General features: G+C 34.3%; 1 protein-coding gene across 6 annotated transcripts in view; it reads right to left on the bottom strand.

The window, feature by feature from the left end:
• The window catches only part of LOC127865825 (uncharacterized), a 182,952-nt gene that overhangs the window by 65,971 nt on the left and 98,901 nt on the right, over positions 1-18,080 (bottom strand). For 5 of the 6 annotated variants that reach the window (XM_052405850.1, XM_052405848.1, XM_052405849.1 and 2 more), the window contains exon 42: positions 16,277-17,973. The exons of the other annotated variant lie outside the window; for it this stretch is intronic. In XM_052405850.1, coding sequence (XP_052261810.1) covers positions 17,863-17,973 — 111 coding nt within the window. In that variant the 3' untranslated portion in view covers positions 16,277-17,862. Of the gene's footprint in view, positions 1-16,276; positions 17,974-18,080 lie in introns of those variants that run through there. 6 annotated transcript variants of the gene reach the window in all.

Below are 18,080 nucleotides of genomic sequence, written 5' to 3'. Positions count from 1 at the left end.
CAATGAGGACAGATGATAACTCAGACACTAATCCACATAAACAAGCAGTTCCATTTTTCTAACATCGATGCTTTTAATCGTGAGGATCAATATGTGATAAAAGATGCATTAAACTTGATAAACGACATATTGCACTTTGCGGACATACTTTATTAAGTTGATGCGATATCGTGTGAAACGGTTAACCCGTGAAGGACAAAAAGGTTGACTTGAATAGTTGATCTGCGATCCCAAAAACCTCATTGTGTGCCCCATAAAATGTGTGTGCTTACTTATCTTGTGTTTTTGCTATGAAATTAAAGCTCGTACAACTCTTCATATTTTCAACATCAAAATCAGTCTCTTTCAGCAAAATCAGTATTCCATGGCATCATCTACATATTTAAAAATATTGAAATTCGGCTTTTGGAAAAAAATATATGGTAAACAGTGAAACACTAGTTTCATCAGAAATAGAGAAGCCGAACGCTAGTCACCATACTATCGAGGCAGCAACGTATGAAACACATACGAGTTAAAAACAGTACGTGTTTAAGCCGGTTTTATACCAATAATTCTATTATAAACTCAAAATAATCCAACACAGAATTTTTAAAAATATTTAACATAATTGTTGTCAAAAAATAAATACAATGGCATGGATAAAATATGTACAGACTGCACATTAGTTTAGTGGTTTTGTTATTCACCTTTTTGTTGAATATGGTAGTTTATTATACATTGTAAATGTGTAGCTTGTGAGTTTATATAAGGCCCATCATAAAATGATGCTTTGATTTTGATTATCGGTGTACATGATTTAGTTTTAATAATAATTGACATAATATAATGCAAACATACTCATGTACAATGATATAGCAATAACAATCATTTTTAAATATGCACATGTAATTATGGTTCATCTCGTTGCGAAAACATTATTTTCTTACAAAAAAATGAATATTTAATGTTAAATCAATTGAAAAGAAATATGTTATATGCTTCCTTAAAGTAACTACAACATATATTTAATCTCAAAAATTATTATAAATATGTATTTATTATTTTTATAGCAACTGACATAATTTACTTACCGATGTTTTCAGCTTTCGGTTTTTTGACAGTGATTAGATCAGCAAACCCACAAACAAATATCAGCAACAATCCGTTTGCTTTCGCCATAACTTCTTTCACGGTTCCTGTCAGGTCAATACTAGTTCTTGTAAACTTTTTTATCCAACTGAAGACAATAACAAATTAAAAAAAAATGTTTTACTTGTTTGATAATGGCATTCCTTTGTTATGCTATTTAAAAAAAAGACTAATACATATTTATGTTAGTTTGATAAGTTTGGTTGTTCGTTCGGTAGCATATGTTGTGTATACGTAATCAAAACTTAATTCTAATTTAAAATAAAATGATGTAGTGAATACCTTTAGAATATTTCAACCGTATGAAAAACAAGTTTTGATTGTTATTTAATTTCCATTTTAACACATTTCTGGTCAGTTATTCTTGCATTAATTTTTCACTACCGCTACGCTTTCATCGTGTGTCGATAGGACAACTGTCTGTCTATGAACGATTTTAACTCAGCTTAGTGCATCACGTGATGGAGTCGTTATCAATCCAATTGGGGGTTTGGGCTTAAGGGGATTAAACATTCAACAAAAAATTAATTTCCTCCCGTAAGGTGCTCAAAATCTTACGTTGATAATAATTGGTTTATGTTTTTAAAGGACATGCATTGTCTATGTCATTCTTTTGTTTCGAATGTTATTTAATTATTAATCCTGAAATAAATATATCTCTGTAGACGACTCACTATATGGAAGGTTTGAGGAATAACACATTTAAATTGTCTAGATATATTGTGATTGATTCTTAAATGAAAGGAGGTTGCTGTATAATGATGAAGAATAAACCAGGGAAAATAAACATTAGTATGGAAATGGAACGCATCGAAAAGAATCAGTAAGGAAGTGCAAAACCGTTGCGTAACATTGATAATGGCGCTTAAAGAGATAAGAAAAAATTGGGAAAATAAATCTACAATAAAGGACTTTGTTTCTATGCGTGACTGGTATCATTTTTAAGATAATGTACAGTGCCTACACGCAAAAGATGAAAGTGTTGATTACGTAAATTCTGGTTCTCTTTACACGGTATTTTAAACAATGATTCAGTTGTTTTAATTAGATTGATCCTAAATAGATATTTGATTAAAAATATTTGTAGAAAAAAAATATGAGTTACGAAGACTCAAACATTGAATGTTAGAGTCAAATCATGTACAATAATTTGTCCATTTATATGCGATAACAGAGCTTTAAGTCTATATTGGTTGTAAACGCTTTTCAAAATGTTGTTACAGTTGTTTCTTACGAGCAAGTGACACATGATGTCCAATAATAGCCGAATAGTACTCTTAATTTAATAGGACTCCAGAGACAAACTTCTATGATAATCTTTCAGACCCAAATCAGGCGTTTTTCAGATGCGCGATTAGATTTCAATGTTCAGGGAATGTAAGCAATTTATGAATACTAAACGATATCAGACACATTAAAATATGAAATTGGTTCTTATCCTGAGTTGGAAATTGCTTCGTGAAGATTACAATAATGTTGGATTAACTAACTTATGCGTTTGAACCAAGCGAGTAAAAATAAATAATCTTAAACAAACATGGGTTTCGACCAATAACATTTAAATGAAGAAAATAGAAACCCAAAGCTAATGCGAGCTGATCCTGGAAGGACTAGAATAATCATGTTTTTCTTTGACGCGCGCAAACACCTTTTATTTTATCCGTTTAGTTTTACCCTGATGTTTTTACGTAGCAGTGACTCTTATCAGCGGTGATCAATAAAGATGTATAGAGTAAACAGAATTATGTCACCTAAGCGAAACATATCGATAAAGATATTTAATGGCGGATCAGTAAGAGTAATACCATTTTAAAGGAGCCAGACATTCCGGAAACTAGGCCTTAACCAACTGCGGCAAAAACAGCAAACCACACTTAAACAACGAAACTAAGATTGCGTGGAATGGAATAGAAGTTCGAAAATCCTGCAAAATGTTTTGTTTGATGAAGACAAATATCAACACGTTTAAAAGTTATTATCTTTGAATGAGAAACAAATAGACCAATATTTTCATTTAAACAACCAATACTCAATTGCTTCTTAGTTTAAGCGATAAGTTGCATTTATCATGACTGAAGATTTGAAACAATGTTTGTATTGTGTTAATCTTCGCTGCAAAAGTTGTGCACAACTTGGTCATAATTCGTGCTGATTATCTCCACGAATGCCACGCATGTTAGATTAATAACAATGTTCACGCTTAACCCAATCTTAAATGTTTGCATTTATCTGCCTTTTGCGTGAGTAGGCGCGAGCGTGCATTCGTGTAATTTAAATTAACAAATTGAGAAATAAATTGACGAAATAAATGAAAGAATGGCACATATTGTTCTGAAATATTTTTTCATTTAACCTAATTGAAATGAGAAATGCAAAGCTATTCTGACAAAAGAAATCTTAGACAAACTGATGGGCTACAACTTTATGAAAAGGCATACCAATAACTCACACTAAAATTGGTGATAATTGGATTGCGAACTTACGGACATGGTAAACCACTCACAACGTTATCTCAATTTTGGGTGTGACTGCGATAAAAATAAATAAGTGTTCCACAGTTTTTACGATTGTATACCCCTTAGCAGGTAAACTCAACCAAGCAGTAATTCAGTGATTTAGTTCATAGATGTGAATTAATATTATGATATGCTTAAAACAGATTTATTAAATGATCTTTATTTCTTGGAACCAATTAATTTAAATAGGATTTAATATGAACATATGTTTCATAATAACCAATTAATAAATAAAGAGCATGCATCACATAACTGTATGCTCCTTTGAACATAAAAGTGCATCGGTGAAACTAAGACTTATATTAAAACAACTGCAAACTGTATAAGAAAGATTGCACGTTTATTGTAAAAATATGTTTGTATACGTTTATAGTCAATGGTATAATGAGCATAATACATATATAAAGGAACACCTTCTGAGCCTGCAAAACACAATTACCAAGACTGATAACTGGGGCAACTTGTACTTCTTTCCATATCAAGTAGCGATTCATTAAGTAAAATCATTAAAAAAATCATTGAATATATTGTGATGAATGATGCCACCGTAAACGCCGTGTTGAAATATTTGTAAAATTCCGTTGTTGATTCAAACATATAGTTAAGACCATTCATATGACTGGTAATATTCGGCCGTAACAATTGCTTATTAATTGACACACGTTCAAATACTTATTAAACCAAATAGAAACTATCATTGTTCCAGAGAAAGTAAACTATTTGAAACCTTTATTGGTTTGTTCAACTTTTTTATCATACTCTGGATGGTAACAGCACACGCATTAAATGAATGTAAAAATCTACATCTGTGAAATTGACTTATTGTTTTGAAACAATATCTTCCCAACATGTTTATGGAGACAAAATCGGACATTTACACTGGATTCTTTATAGTCACGCATAATGATTACAACGGTAAGGCCAATTTTCCGATAATGAGACACCAATACCTTAGCTCGAGAGGTTTTTGATTGTTGAGATAGGAAACGTGTTAACAACAGAGAGCATCTGAAGAATCAACCCTAGAATCAAGTGTTTAAATTGCACAAACAGCACCGGGTGCTTATCACAGTGAAAGCAAGATCCTTAAAACACTATAACAAAGACAGTTTTCAGCAGCATTTCGTTTAATGTGAGTGGTCAGAAGTGATGTTAAGTGATTGTGTTTCTGATGCTTTGGGAGCTTTCAAAAATATATTTATGGACTCAATTGACAAGTTTGCTCCAGTGAAAGAAATAAAACTGAAACAAAGAACTGAACAATGGATTAATTATGATGTTCTACATTGTTTCCAGGAACTTGATAACGCATTTTCAATGTACAAGAAGGACAAAACTGAAAAAAAAATGAAACACTTCAGAACATATTGAAATCAAGCACAGTCTGTCAATTTGTAGCTAAGACAAATTATTGTACAGAATCTTTAGATAACAACAAGTCAGATTCTAAATCCTTGTCGAAATGTTTAAACAAATTAGGTCTTCCATCTAAAAAGGGTCAGGCAGAATGTAATATTGGTTTAAAGATAGATGATGACATTTGTTTTGATAAATGTAAACTTGCTGAAGAGTTCAATACTTTTTACACTACAGTTGCTTCCAAGCTAGTTGAACAACTTCCAAAATGTCAAAATATTTTTGGTAGTATTTTGTTTAACCTGTATTCGTATTTTGTCTCTGAAAGTAAGATTTTTAATTATTTGCTTCTCTTAGTTTTAATAAAGCTACTGGGTTAGACGGTATCTCCTCTCTTTTTGTGAAAGATGCTGTCCCAATGATTTCAGCCCAACTTACCCACATAATTAATTTGTTTTTCATCCAAGGTTCTGTACCGGATGACCTGAAGTCAGCTCGAGTGGTCCCATTATTTAAGACAAATGACAAGACAGAGGTTGGTAATTATCGCCTAGTGTCAGTTCTTAGTGTTATATTCAAATCATTTGAAACGATTATCTTTTATCAGGTTGAAGAAATCTGTCTTCGAATAATCTCCTGTATGATTTCCAGTCTGGCTTCAGAAAAGGTTTTTCTACTGACACATGTCTCATTCATTTTTCACATAACATTAGGTTCCAAATGGATAAGGTAATCTTGTTGGTATGGTTTTGCTGGATTTGCAGAAAGCCTTTGATAATGTTGATCATTGTATTCTATTGATGAAGTTGAATGCGTTGGGTCTCTCAAAGGTTACTGTTCAGTGGTTTACTTCATATTTGTCGGATCGGCATCAATTGGTTGATGTCTTTGGTAGTCAATCTTCTCGAGCAACGATAACATGGGGTGTTCCCGAGGCTCTATTATAGGGCCGTTGTTGTTTCTTATCTACGTCAATTACATGACTGGTGCAGTAAAAAATGAGTTGTTACTGTATGCAGATGATTCTGGTATTTTGGTCTCTGGTAAAGGATAGGTCTGAACTTGACTCAGTTTTGAGCTCCGAAATGAATGTTCTAAGTGAATGGTTAATTTGTAATAAGCTATCTTTGCATTTGGGTAAGACAGAGTCTGTTTTGTTTGGTTCAAAAGCAAGGTTACAGTCTGGCCACATTTTTAATATTGTATTGAAGGTAAGGATTCTGTTAAGTATCTTGGTGCCTCTCTTGATCAAAGTCTATCTTTTGATTCAATGGCTAGGTCAACTATCAGGAAAGCTTATGCTAGTTTGAAGTTTTTGTACAGGAAATTAGAGTAAGTTCCTTAACCCACACTCAAAATGTTACTGGTCACGTCCCTCATCAAGTGTCATTTTGATTATGGTTGTTCAATTTAATATAACAGCTTGACTCTGGAACTTAGGAATAAATTACAGGTCACCCAGAACAGAATGATCAGGTTTGTGTTGGATCTTGAAGCAAGGGCTCATATAGATCAAAGTCATTTTGTCAAACTAAACTGGCTACCAGTCCCTAAAATGGTTGATCAAATCATGTTGTGCAATGTGTTCAAAATCTACAGTGTTAAATCACCAGGTTACCTAAATGAGCATTTCAGTCCACTAAGTTCAGTTCATAACTATCCCACTTGGTTAAGAGTGTCAGTTGGTGCTTCAAGTGACTCATTCACAGACACTGGAAGATTTTGTTTGCCCAAGGTTAAAAGTTTTTGTAAACGGTTATTTGCATTTTAAGGTTGTTCTCTCTGGAATGGAATGCCACAACATATAAGGCAGGCTAAGAACCTCCCCAGTTTTCAGTACACCGTCAAAACCCATCTGCTTGCTACTCTTTTAGTATTTTGCTAGTTTTATTTGTATTTTAATGAGATGTAAACAGTCGTTAAACTGCTGGACTACTGACATGCTCAGTCGAGAGCCACCGATCACTGAATGTTTCGACCCATTAATCTCGATACATTCTCCTGGTGGTGGGTCCGCAGGGGTTGATCAATCCCCTACGTGTCAGTAGACGGCTGCCAGCTCTCTCTTCTCTCCTTAGCCAAAGCCAGCTCGATGCTCTCTCCGCTGCATCCCGAAGTCTGTTGACCGCTCGCTTTCGGTCTCTTCCTGTTAGGCCAAGTGCAGTGAAAAGTCTCCAGAGAGACTTTGACGGAAAGACTCGGACGCCGACCTCCACTGCGAATAGCCACGTGAGACACCCCTTCTCCTTGCATTCCCTCTGCAGATCAAAATATTTTGCCGTTTTTCTCTCCATCGCCTCATCACAGCGCGACTCCCAAGGAACTGTGAGTTCAACCATCACCAGCAACTTGTCCTTTGCCGACCAGATCACCATGTCGGGGCGTTGTGTTGTCTGAACTACACTTGGGAAAACCAGCCTTCGTTTCAGGTCAACAACCATCTCCCATGACTGCGCACGATCTAGGATCGATGCTGCTTGCGTCTGCGGCTTCTTGATGGTTTCCCCTTCCTTTACAAACTGCATCTTCCCGGTCTCTTTTACAGTCCTCTTCTTTCGCCTCTCCCTTTCCACTATGTCTGCCAGTTCTTTGAGGACCTTGTCGTGTCTCCACCTGTATCTTCCTTGTGTAAGGGCTGTCTGGCAAGATGATAGTGTATGTTCTAGCGTGCATATCTTTCCGCAAAGTTTGCAGGTTGGGTCGTCACGTTTTTTCCCATCTGTGCAGGTTTGCTGGTGAAGGTAGCAGGTCGTAGACTGACCTGAGCAGGAAACTGATGCGCAGAGGTTCGCTACGCCAGATATCCGCCCATGTCATCTTCTTTCCTGTAGTCTGCCACTTTGTCCAAGCACCCTGGCACCCCATTGCCACTGCCCTTATGACTCGATCTTTTTCTTCGGCCAGACGTACCTCTGTCTGGACCATCTCCCTCTTTGTCCTACTGTCCGCCTTCTTCCAGCTCCTCGACTCCGCAGAGCCCAGACCTTGCGTTCCCACTGCCGTTGTTCCCACAATGTCTTTGTGTCGCAGGCGGCTCTCTGCTTCCGCTACAGCCTGGCTAGCGGACCACTTTCTTCCAGTCCTGGTCTCAACACCTGCTCTTCGAACCATGTCATCCCTTGAATCCTTCAGCGTCATGACAAGTCTGGCCTTTGCCACCTTGTACTCCTCCACCAACGAACTCAATGGGAGCTGTAGTTGATTTGATCGTCCATAGAGCCCAATGTTGCTGAAGCTGGGTGGTACGCCAAGCCACTTTCGCAAATGCCTACTAATGGTTCTCTCCAGTCCTTCCACCACTGTTGCTGCCACCTCATAAAGCATCAGTGGCCACATCAGTCGTGGGAGAAGTCCATTCTGGAATAACCAGGCCTTGAATTTGCCAGGTAGTCCGCTTCTGTCAATCTGCTTCAGCCCTTCAGTGAGCTGGTTTTTGATGCGCTTGATGTTGTTCCCATCTTGCAGTGTAGCATCATACCACTTCCAGGCATTTAATGGGGCTGTCCATTATCGATGGTATGTCCTCACCTTGCACTGTCAGATTGAATTTCTTGGTAGGTTGGCCTTTCCTGATAACAAGTGCTTTGGACTTTCTGGGGTTGAACCTCATTCTGGACCAAGTTGCTGCCTCTTCTAGGGCTGAAAGCAACCACCTTGCTTGAATGTGGGTCTTTGCTGTCAGAGTGAGGTCATCCATGAATCCCTTAACTGGAGGTGGGTAGATTCATGTGGCTGCTTTTGAACCACGTGTCTCTCTCTTCGCCGCATTGATGATGATTAATAGTGAAAAGTAATGCAATATAAATTCTGTGATACTTACTTCATGTCTGTGATAATGATCTCCGAAATTAATTTAGCATTCAGTTTTCCTCATAAAGGTTTAATTAGTTGTTGTTTATAGGTCAACTACATTAAATGTATAAAGGACCACAATGGAAATAAGGATTTACTTCCTTGTTTGCGCTATCCTTGTATTTAAATGTTTGTGACATGGTTTAAATTTTTGGTACACACAAATTATATATAAAACATTTATTAACCAATAAAAGTATTATTATTTTACTGTCTCAAATTTTTATATTAAGTTATATAATTTATTGATTTTTTAAAAACCTGTATATCTGTTTGCTTGATTTATCAACTGTGATGCTATTTTAAATTATAGGTTTGCTATTTCTCATACCATAAGCAGATACTTATTTTATGTGTAATTTATGCATGTACCATGCTTTACAAATTGTTAAAATATGAAATAAATGAATGAATGAATATTTCTTGCCACGTCTGCATGCTTTCCTGAATACTCAAGGATGTCGTCCAGTGTTTTGATATATAAACTATTTGTCATGACAAATGAATAGTTGCATTTTCATGATGGAGATTCCATGCTTATTCTGCGTAAATAAGGAAAGATTATAGATGAAATATTTATCCTCATTAACAAACAGTTTCATTTTCCTTACTTGTATGTAGTTCTTTATCCTCTTGATTGTCAACATTCTAAAAAAGAGATATTAATCTTGATAAACGAAAATATTGCACTTTGCGGACATTTTGTATTGTCGTTTGAAACGATAAACAGCATTAAAGACAACAACAAAATGTTTGAATAGAGGATCTGTTTTCACTAAATCCTTAGTTTGTGTCCCATAAAATGTATGTCGTCGCTTAGCTCGTGTTTATGTTATTAATTGTAAGCACATGCAATGACAAGGTCTTTTTTATTGACACACTCTTCTTATTTTCAACATCAAAATAAGTCACTTTTGACATTATCTCAACCTTTTGGAAATAATGATATCTAGCTTGTGTGCAAAGTATACGATAACAAGAGAAATAGAGGAGCATATGGTCAAACCGACGGTCACCAAATTCGACACAACAACGTAGGAAACACAAAGGCGAGAACAAAACAAACAATTTGTTTTAAGCCGGTTTTATAGAAACGATACTATTATAGACTGAAAAACACCTCTCTGAATTGCATTAACATTTGAATAATTGTTGCCACACATAACGTTTATTTACACTTAGCATTGGGCACACAATATCGTGCTTGTTTGTGTTATATGATGATTTTGTTAAGAAATTGTCGTTTCTTGTGCGTGTAAACAAGGCTTGTTAGTAATGACAAATACATTGACCAAAGTTGATGTTTTGGTGTTATTATTATTGTGTTCATTAATATACTATAATACAAACATACCAGTGTACATTGATAACCAATACATCTACTTTTATCATATATACCGGTATGTTTTTTTCTTGTTGTGCAAGAACGTTATCGAAAAAAAAAGTTTTAATCACACAAATATTAATCATGTGCAAGTCTTTTGAAACGAAATATGTTATAACCGTACTTGCAGTGCACAAACATTATAACTTATCTTCAGACTTTTAATAAATATTATGGATTTTTTAATTTACTAACCGAGGTTTACAGCTTTTGTTTTTTATTACATCAGTCAATACTAGAATTTGAAAATATATTCCGAATGCTTTGGTCATTGCTTCTTCTTTCTCCGATAATGATATACAATATTGTTTGTAAAAGCTATTTTCAAACTAAAACAACAACATTTCTATCGAAGGTTTTATGTACTTGATGATGAAGTTCCGCTCTTATGTAATTAAAATATATTTATACGTATTTGGTGTTGCTGTCTTTTATTTGCTTGTTTGTGTAGTAATATAGAAAGTATTATTATATGCATTACTTTTATCAAAACTTGATTCAATAAACACATTATGTTTTCAAACCAACGAGGGTTTCGAGCGCTATGAGCACATACATGTTTGTAATTAAGATATATTATGCCTACGTGTACAACGAATTATTTGCTAAACCGTTTCTGGATGTCAAATAATTATCCTATTTCGTTGCGTGCGTTTTTCCTTCTAAACGATGCACATCTTTGGCTAGGTACCATTTTAACAGTATGGCAATATTACAACTGTACTCAGATTAAGGTCTTTCGTGCAGGTGTGATTTGTAAAATTCGGGGGGGCGGGTTAAGAGAAATATTGGCAGAATGTTAAATGGAATATTCAACAAAATATGTATGTTTTTCGTTGAGAAGTTAACAAACTTTGACTGATAATAATCAAAATGTATCACTTAATTATATTTCACTCTAGATGGTACACGTTTTGTATGTTTCGTTTATAATACATGTATATGATATATGAATATGATATGTGTATATTACAATCCATGTGAGTTTGCGGTATAATTTCCAACATTTATTCATTACTGATAAAATAAAATATATTTACACGCGTCCCTTTTTATTGCTCGTTAGCAGGATTTACAAATTTACAATTGCAAGGTAGATAAAATATTTTCAAATGAAGCGAAATCTCTATAAAATGACGAATTATAACAAGAAAATGAACAACATTATGGAAACGGAGCTTTTCGAAATCAATAGTTTAATTTTATAAATGTGCATTACATACACTATTGGTAATATATCTTAAAGAGAAAAGAGAATATTTGCCAAAGAAAATTTTAAAGCTGAAAGACTGTGTTTTTATTGGTGAGTGATGGCATCATTTAGGTCATGTACACTGCTGAAGAGCTTAAGATGATTATTTTGATTAAGTTAAATTCAAGTTTGCGTTGTACATGCTATTTAAAACAACAATGCAGTTATTATTCTGTGCAAATAAACAACAACTTTTGCAAACAAATTTTCAATTGTTGATCATTAGACTCATTGAGATATTTTGTTAAGATTATTTAATTAAAACAAATATAAGTTATCGAACATTTTTATAAAGGAGGTAACAGAGCAGATACGCTGTTCTTAATTTGTGTAAAGTAATTTCTACCAGGTAAGTGACACACACTATCCAGTATTAATGTCATAGCTTATGGTCAATTAGGACTCTTTAAGTAATCGGACTGCAGAGACAAAACGTAATAGCCTTTCATATTCAAATAAGATTGCGTTTTAACGTGATCATCCTTATTATCAATAAGGCGATCTCAACACCCTTAATGTGATATCGCATTTCGTCACATCATAATGTCACAAACAAATGAGGATACAACGTTTCAAATGTTGTATACAGTTGCCTATTAGCGAGCATATTCACACTGCAGTTAGATTTTTTTTACAAATTCCAGAAACAATGAATAATAACTGTACAAACCTGCTTATATATTATCGCATATCTGAAAAGACATCGAAAACATGCTCTAGATTCGATTAGATAAAGTTGCTCGATGTTTATGATGACACTATCGATGATGATTATAACGATGATGATGATGACATTTCCGATGACGATGATGATGATGATGATGATGATGATGATGATGATGATGATGATGATGATGATGATGATGATGATGATGATGATGATGCATAAATGCTTTCATCATTAAAGAAAGTGTTGCGAGTAATTCCTGTATCATTACCTCAAAGATCACGGTCCGACTACAATTTCATAGGTCGCAGTTGTGTAAGGGTCTTGTATCCGCCTAGCGATCGGGAGGTGCTGCGTTCGAACCCCTTTTTGGGAGCGTGCTTTAGATTTCCCCCATACACAGAGAGTACTGGTTCTAGTCCGTATAAACGGACCCAAGAGCGTTTCGAATAAGCCTTAGGCTTTTTTATAATATCGAGCTAAGTTCAAACTTTAAGGCTAAATTATGGACTCTAAATTTATTATTCACCATGTTATTTTCAAATAATTTACCGATAATGACCGCCATGTGGACATTGTATTTCAAGTGTAAAGCCTATTTTCCTCCTAGGTCAAGGTCACATTTAGAGTTCGAGTTCAAAGTTTTCAATAATACAGATAGTCTGGAGACTAACGGTCACTTGCAAATTTGGTCAAAAACCTCTTTTTGTGACATAAGCAGAGATTAAAGACACAAGTTATATATGATGGCATCCATGTCTCATGGACACATGTCTCATTTGAATTAATAGTTGATTGAGACAGCTAATAGGAAAATTTTAGTCTGCATATGAATATGTTAAGGTTTTGTGTTCATGTGAAATTCTGTCCACCTCATATAATCATAATGTGTTATTTATCCCTAAATAAAACAACTTGTGACTGTCATTGTATTGTCAGCTGGAACATATTTCTTTTTCAAAGTCCTCTTTCCAACTGTGTTTATCACTATTTAGAATTTTTATGTTGAAGTAGATTGAGTCAGATAGTTTAAATCCCAACTAGATCACATGTCTTACATATTTGATGTTAGTAGCAAAGCTTGTTTTACACCTTGATTCCATTGATTTCCATGCCCAATTGCATAGTATGATCATGCAATAGGCGATGTGTTGGTGATGTAGTTCTTGTTCTGATTATCAAAATTAATTCATTGTTCTCTTCAAGTTTCGGGGCGGGGGAATGGGAATAGTTTTTCCCCTTTCAGTATTGCGTACGTACATTTGATATTGATGTCTGACAAAACTTCTAGTGATATGTGTTACACAAAAATATATTAATCATACATAGAATACATTGTTGGTTACTCGTGATATCGTGATATTATACCAATCGTACACGGCGTAGGAAACGGCGAGGCTTTCCATATCAGACGACCATGTATTCTCTATTAAGCGTACTGAAGCACAAACATGGTGGGCTTTGGCGATCGCCTTTTTTCCTTCGTATGTTATGCATCGCCAAAATTTTCATTGCGGACACTCAATAATACCATATTGCCAATTTGTATGACAATCTTGGGATTTTTGTCCCATGTAATGCATCGGACGAATTAGAAATTGGATCATGTTGGGTGAAAAACTTGGTCATTTGGTAAATTAAATAAAAGCTTCTGAACCATTTAGAAGGCAAATATTTGATCATAATTTGGTAAAATTTCTAAGAGCATGTTGTTATAATGTCCAGGCTATGTAGGAAAATGGCTTCTCTAAATTAAAAATAATTTCCACCAAGAGGCGATGCAGTTTTCCTTATTCTGCTTTATTAAATTCTTGTTTACAGTCTAGCAGTCAAGTGATTTGTTTAATAGTCATGACACTTATTCAGAACCTTATTCTACTAATATTTGGGCCGAGATCGTAAATGGATTCGGCCATTGGAAAACATGGAAGTCAGAGGGCGAGGAAGTTTTCCTTATATAATTATAGCTTTACAGTGTTAAAGTGGGTATGCACGATTTGTATATGTGTTAAATTGTAATATATTGATAAAAATATGTTACAATAACACAAAATAGGCAAGAAAAAAGTGTACATTGAAGACGAATTTCAGAAAATGCAGCAAAGACAAATTAGCGCCCCGAGCCGATTGTGACGAAGATATTTCGTACATATTTTCCTACAATAACCAAACCATTCGTCTTTTTATTAGGATCTGAGTTAGTGTTCGTGTGTCGTATGAATAGTTATCGTTGCAGGACATTAAAATGATCCGTAAAACTAAATTTAGATTCACATCGTACATGCATGATATACATGCTGGCGAATTCGACTGTACAGGCATGTTCGATTTCAGAATTAAATATCTGGCTTATTTCGCATTTTTCGACACATGTTCCTCTTAACTTGTATTTTAATTTATATTGAAATATATGTATAATACGTTTTTACACATTTTATTAAATTCCTAAATATGTGACAAAATCGTGCATACCCACTTTAACACCCGGGTCTTTTATCTCAAGAAACTAGGTCAGGATATCTATTCTAATAATATGTTGCCAACATGGTCGTCATGCGGCGGTGTTCATTTCCTTATATGGTTAAACTGACACCGTGAAGAACAATATTCAAGTCACGTTGAGTGTGTAGTCTTCATGAACCGTGCTAAAATAGTTTATCTAATAATATCTTGGTTGAATTAAAAAATGGTTCCAGTTACATGGAAAACATGGCCGAAAGGGATTCGCACATTTCCCGATATTGTTATTATAAATCCATTCGGGCACTCAAAATGTACATGTCATATGTTTTCTACAATGAAAAGAATCCAGATCCGTTATTATAATCATATCTTGACCGAGTTTAAAAATTATTTCGGTCCATTTAAAAACATGGGCGCCAATTTGTTTGGGCTTTTTTCCTTATATGGATAAAGCGAAAACACTCTAAGTCATATTTTGTGTCAATTTTCCTGAAACGTTCTCAAAAATTGTTCTTTTGATAAATTGCTAAGATTCAAAATGACCGAGTTCCGTTGAAAAAACATGGCTTCAAGTCTTTGGTGCAGTTTTCTGTATATGGCTATAGCGAAACATTGAGCATATTTTAGAAGTGACAGTCACATGTTTTTTTATCAACGAGCGCACACCTTTATTACACATTCGTTTTATTTTTATCACTGCCAAGTTTAAAATTTTACTGGGTTAAAGCAAGATTGAATGCCAAATTTTTATACAAACATAACAAAATCTGCTTACACTTTTTCAGTTTCTTAATTTCTCAGGTGAGCGAAATAGGACCTCTATTGTTCTTCTACGTTTGTTACTAAAGAGGAAAGGAACGTATGCTGAAGTTGGATGGTTTGTATCGAGTTGATTATTTCAATTATAACTCCACTTGAGAAAAAGCGGAAGTTTTGGGTTATATCGCCCTTCCCCTGCCCGTCGGTCAGTAGGTCGGTCGATCAGTCTGTATAAATGTCGGTCGATCCGAAGTCATTCCGTTTCAATCCAATATCTAGAGAACGCTTTCGCCTAAACGCATCCACGTTGATTTGATAGTGACTTCGTAGGAAAGGAAAAGATTTAGTGATTTTGAGGTCGATAGGTCATAGGTGAACGCCACACAATCTTGTACATTTCATTGTGTGTCTACACAATATATAAAGCACGATTTTATCTATGACCATCTCATTTGTTTTTCTAGTTACTTTGCACGGATGAAATATTTATTCCAATTTAAATCGATTTTAGCTTCTGATATGTTTTGCAATACTAGGTACGCATACATTAAACGAAAACGAGCCACATGCAAGCGTTCATTTTTTCCATGCATAGTGTCATATAAAAACAATAAACGATATATCAAGAAATTGGATTTTATTTATAAATTGATATGCTTGCTACAAATTATAAATAAATACACACTTATCCATAAACTTCTTAAACATCTTAACGCATGTATACCTGTGATTGTTTATTTCCACCAGCAGAAGAATAATTGATATATATATATATATATATATATATATATATATATATATATATATATATATATATATATATATATATATATATATACAGGAATGATTGTAACACCCAACATTTTTAATGATCATGATTCGAACGGCAACACAAACACACTTAAAATCTTTTATTCTTTTTATTGTATTATGCTATAAATGCCGAGCCTAGTAAAACAACAATATACATAGTTCGAGGGCCTATTGCGTATCAGAAACTTCATGCAAGCAATACCAATCATTACATTGATTCATTATTTTCAAACACGCTACAGCAACAAATAATGTGCATGTCCATTGGTATTTACATACTGTATTTGGAACGAATACGCGATTAAAGGACTTTCTTTTCACATTTATGACATGTCCATTTTTTCAAATACAAAATAGCAGTGATAGAATCCAAAAATTCAGTAATTATTATATTCAAAGGCGCCAACTCGTCTCCTAAATTTGAAAACTGATAAGAATATCGAATCATCTAGGGGTCGAAATCGGTTAAATTGTAACTGCTATCCCGTTGATAATAGGACCAATACGAGAATCATAAACTCTGTTAAATACTTTGTTACTATTTAAAGCCTCAGTGATCCAGTGGCAGGTTGTTGGATTTTGCTATAGATCTCAGGTGTGAATCCCGATAAAGTTAAAATCATTAAGACGACACTTTGTTGTGCTATAATACACATTTTAGACTATACCAGTATTTAAGACTATCCAAAATAGTTTTTTAAATGAGCACAATTTTATGGCCCTGGTAAAAAATGTTAACAGAGAGTATTAAATAACTATATTATTTATGGAAATAAATCTATCTAAGTGCATTTTTACATAGTAATGATACATTTGAAATTGTGATAATAAAATGATGATATTTATCGTTTATGGTAAGTATGGAATAAATAATGTTGCATCCTGAGTGAATCCTTGTTACCTTATTTTATTTTCATTCGTATAACATTTCAGCAAATGTTAACATCATCAAAAGAATTACGTAAATAAGGAAAACGTCGAATAAATGCCATTTAAGCCTTTATAAATAATTTAATTTTATGGAAAGTACAGTGGGTTTTAAAAATCTTGCGAATTTGGCACATTGTTTTGATACAATATAATAACTTGCACAGATGTCAAATCATCATCGTTCACACACATTTGACCACAAAACAAGATTTGCGGATAAACAATCGTTAATCTACATTTTCCATGCATTTTATGCATTTCCGCCTTGTAGTTACCTTTTCAAAGAATTACAATTGAGCCTTTTGCGGTAAATTGAATGTCAACAAGTCACAAACTGATGTTATTTTACTATAGAACAGTGAACAATGATAATATATTTTACAATACAAAGCTTTTTAAAGGCATGCGTATGGCATAAGATTAAGAAACACAGTATTTCTACTTCTCTACAATAAAGGAACACCAATGCAAGCTTAGTAAACCAACGTGTGAAATGACAATCATCAAGAAAAGAAGCTCTTTCGTATAATGATATTGTTCACCATATAGTTTGCCTTGAACAGCGAGCTATGTACACGTTATAATCATATAAATTAGATTTGCATGCATACTTGCTAATATAACGATTTGAAGTTACGTGTTTCTAATGTTAATTTCATGAAAAACTTTTTTTCTGAAAAAGAGAAATGCGTCAAAACGGGAAAAAATGCACTGACAAGTGTATGTGTCAAAAAATTCTCTAAAATGGCGTGCCCTCCATCCGGTATCGGCCACGCCCTAGACTTCCGTAACCAAAGCTCTCACGTGACCTTTGTACATCTGGACTTCTGCTGCTTCGCGAAAAGCCATTCTGAAAATATATCATGAGTCATTACTTTCAAAATTGTTATGGGTGTATACACACATTACAATCAATTAAAGTATATTGTTAAATTTTAATTTAACATATTATAAGAT

Source organism: Dreissena polymorpha, chromosome 2 (assembly GCF_020536995.1).
Source record: "Dreissena polymorpha isolate Duluth1 chromosome 2, UMN_Dpol_1.0, whole genome shotgun sequence".
In the NCBI taxonomy this organism is placed as follows: Eukaryota; Metazoa; Mollusca; class Bivalvia; order Myida; family Dreissenidae; genus Dreissena; species Dreissena polymorpha.
This window is presented reverse-complemented; position numbering and strand designations above follow the sequence as displayed.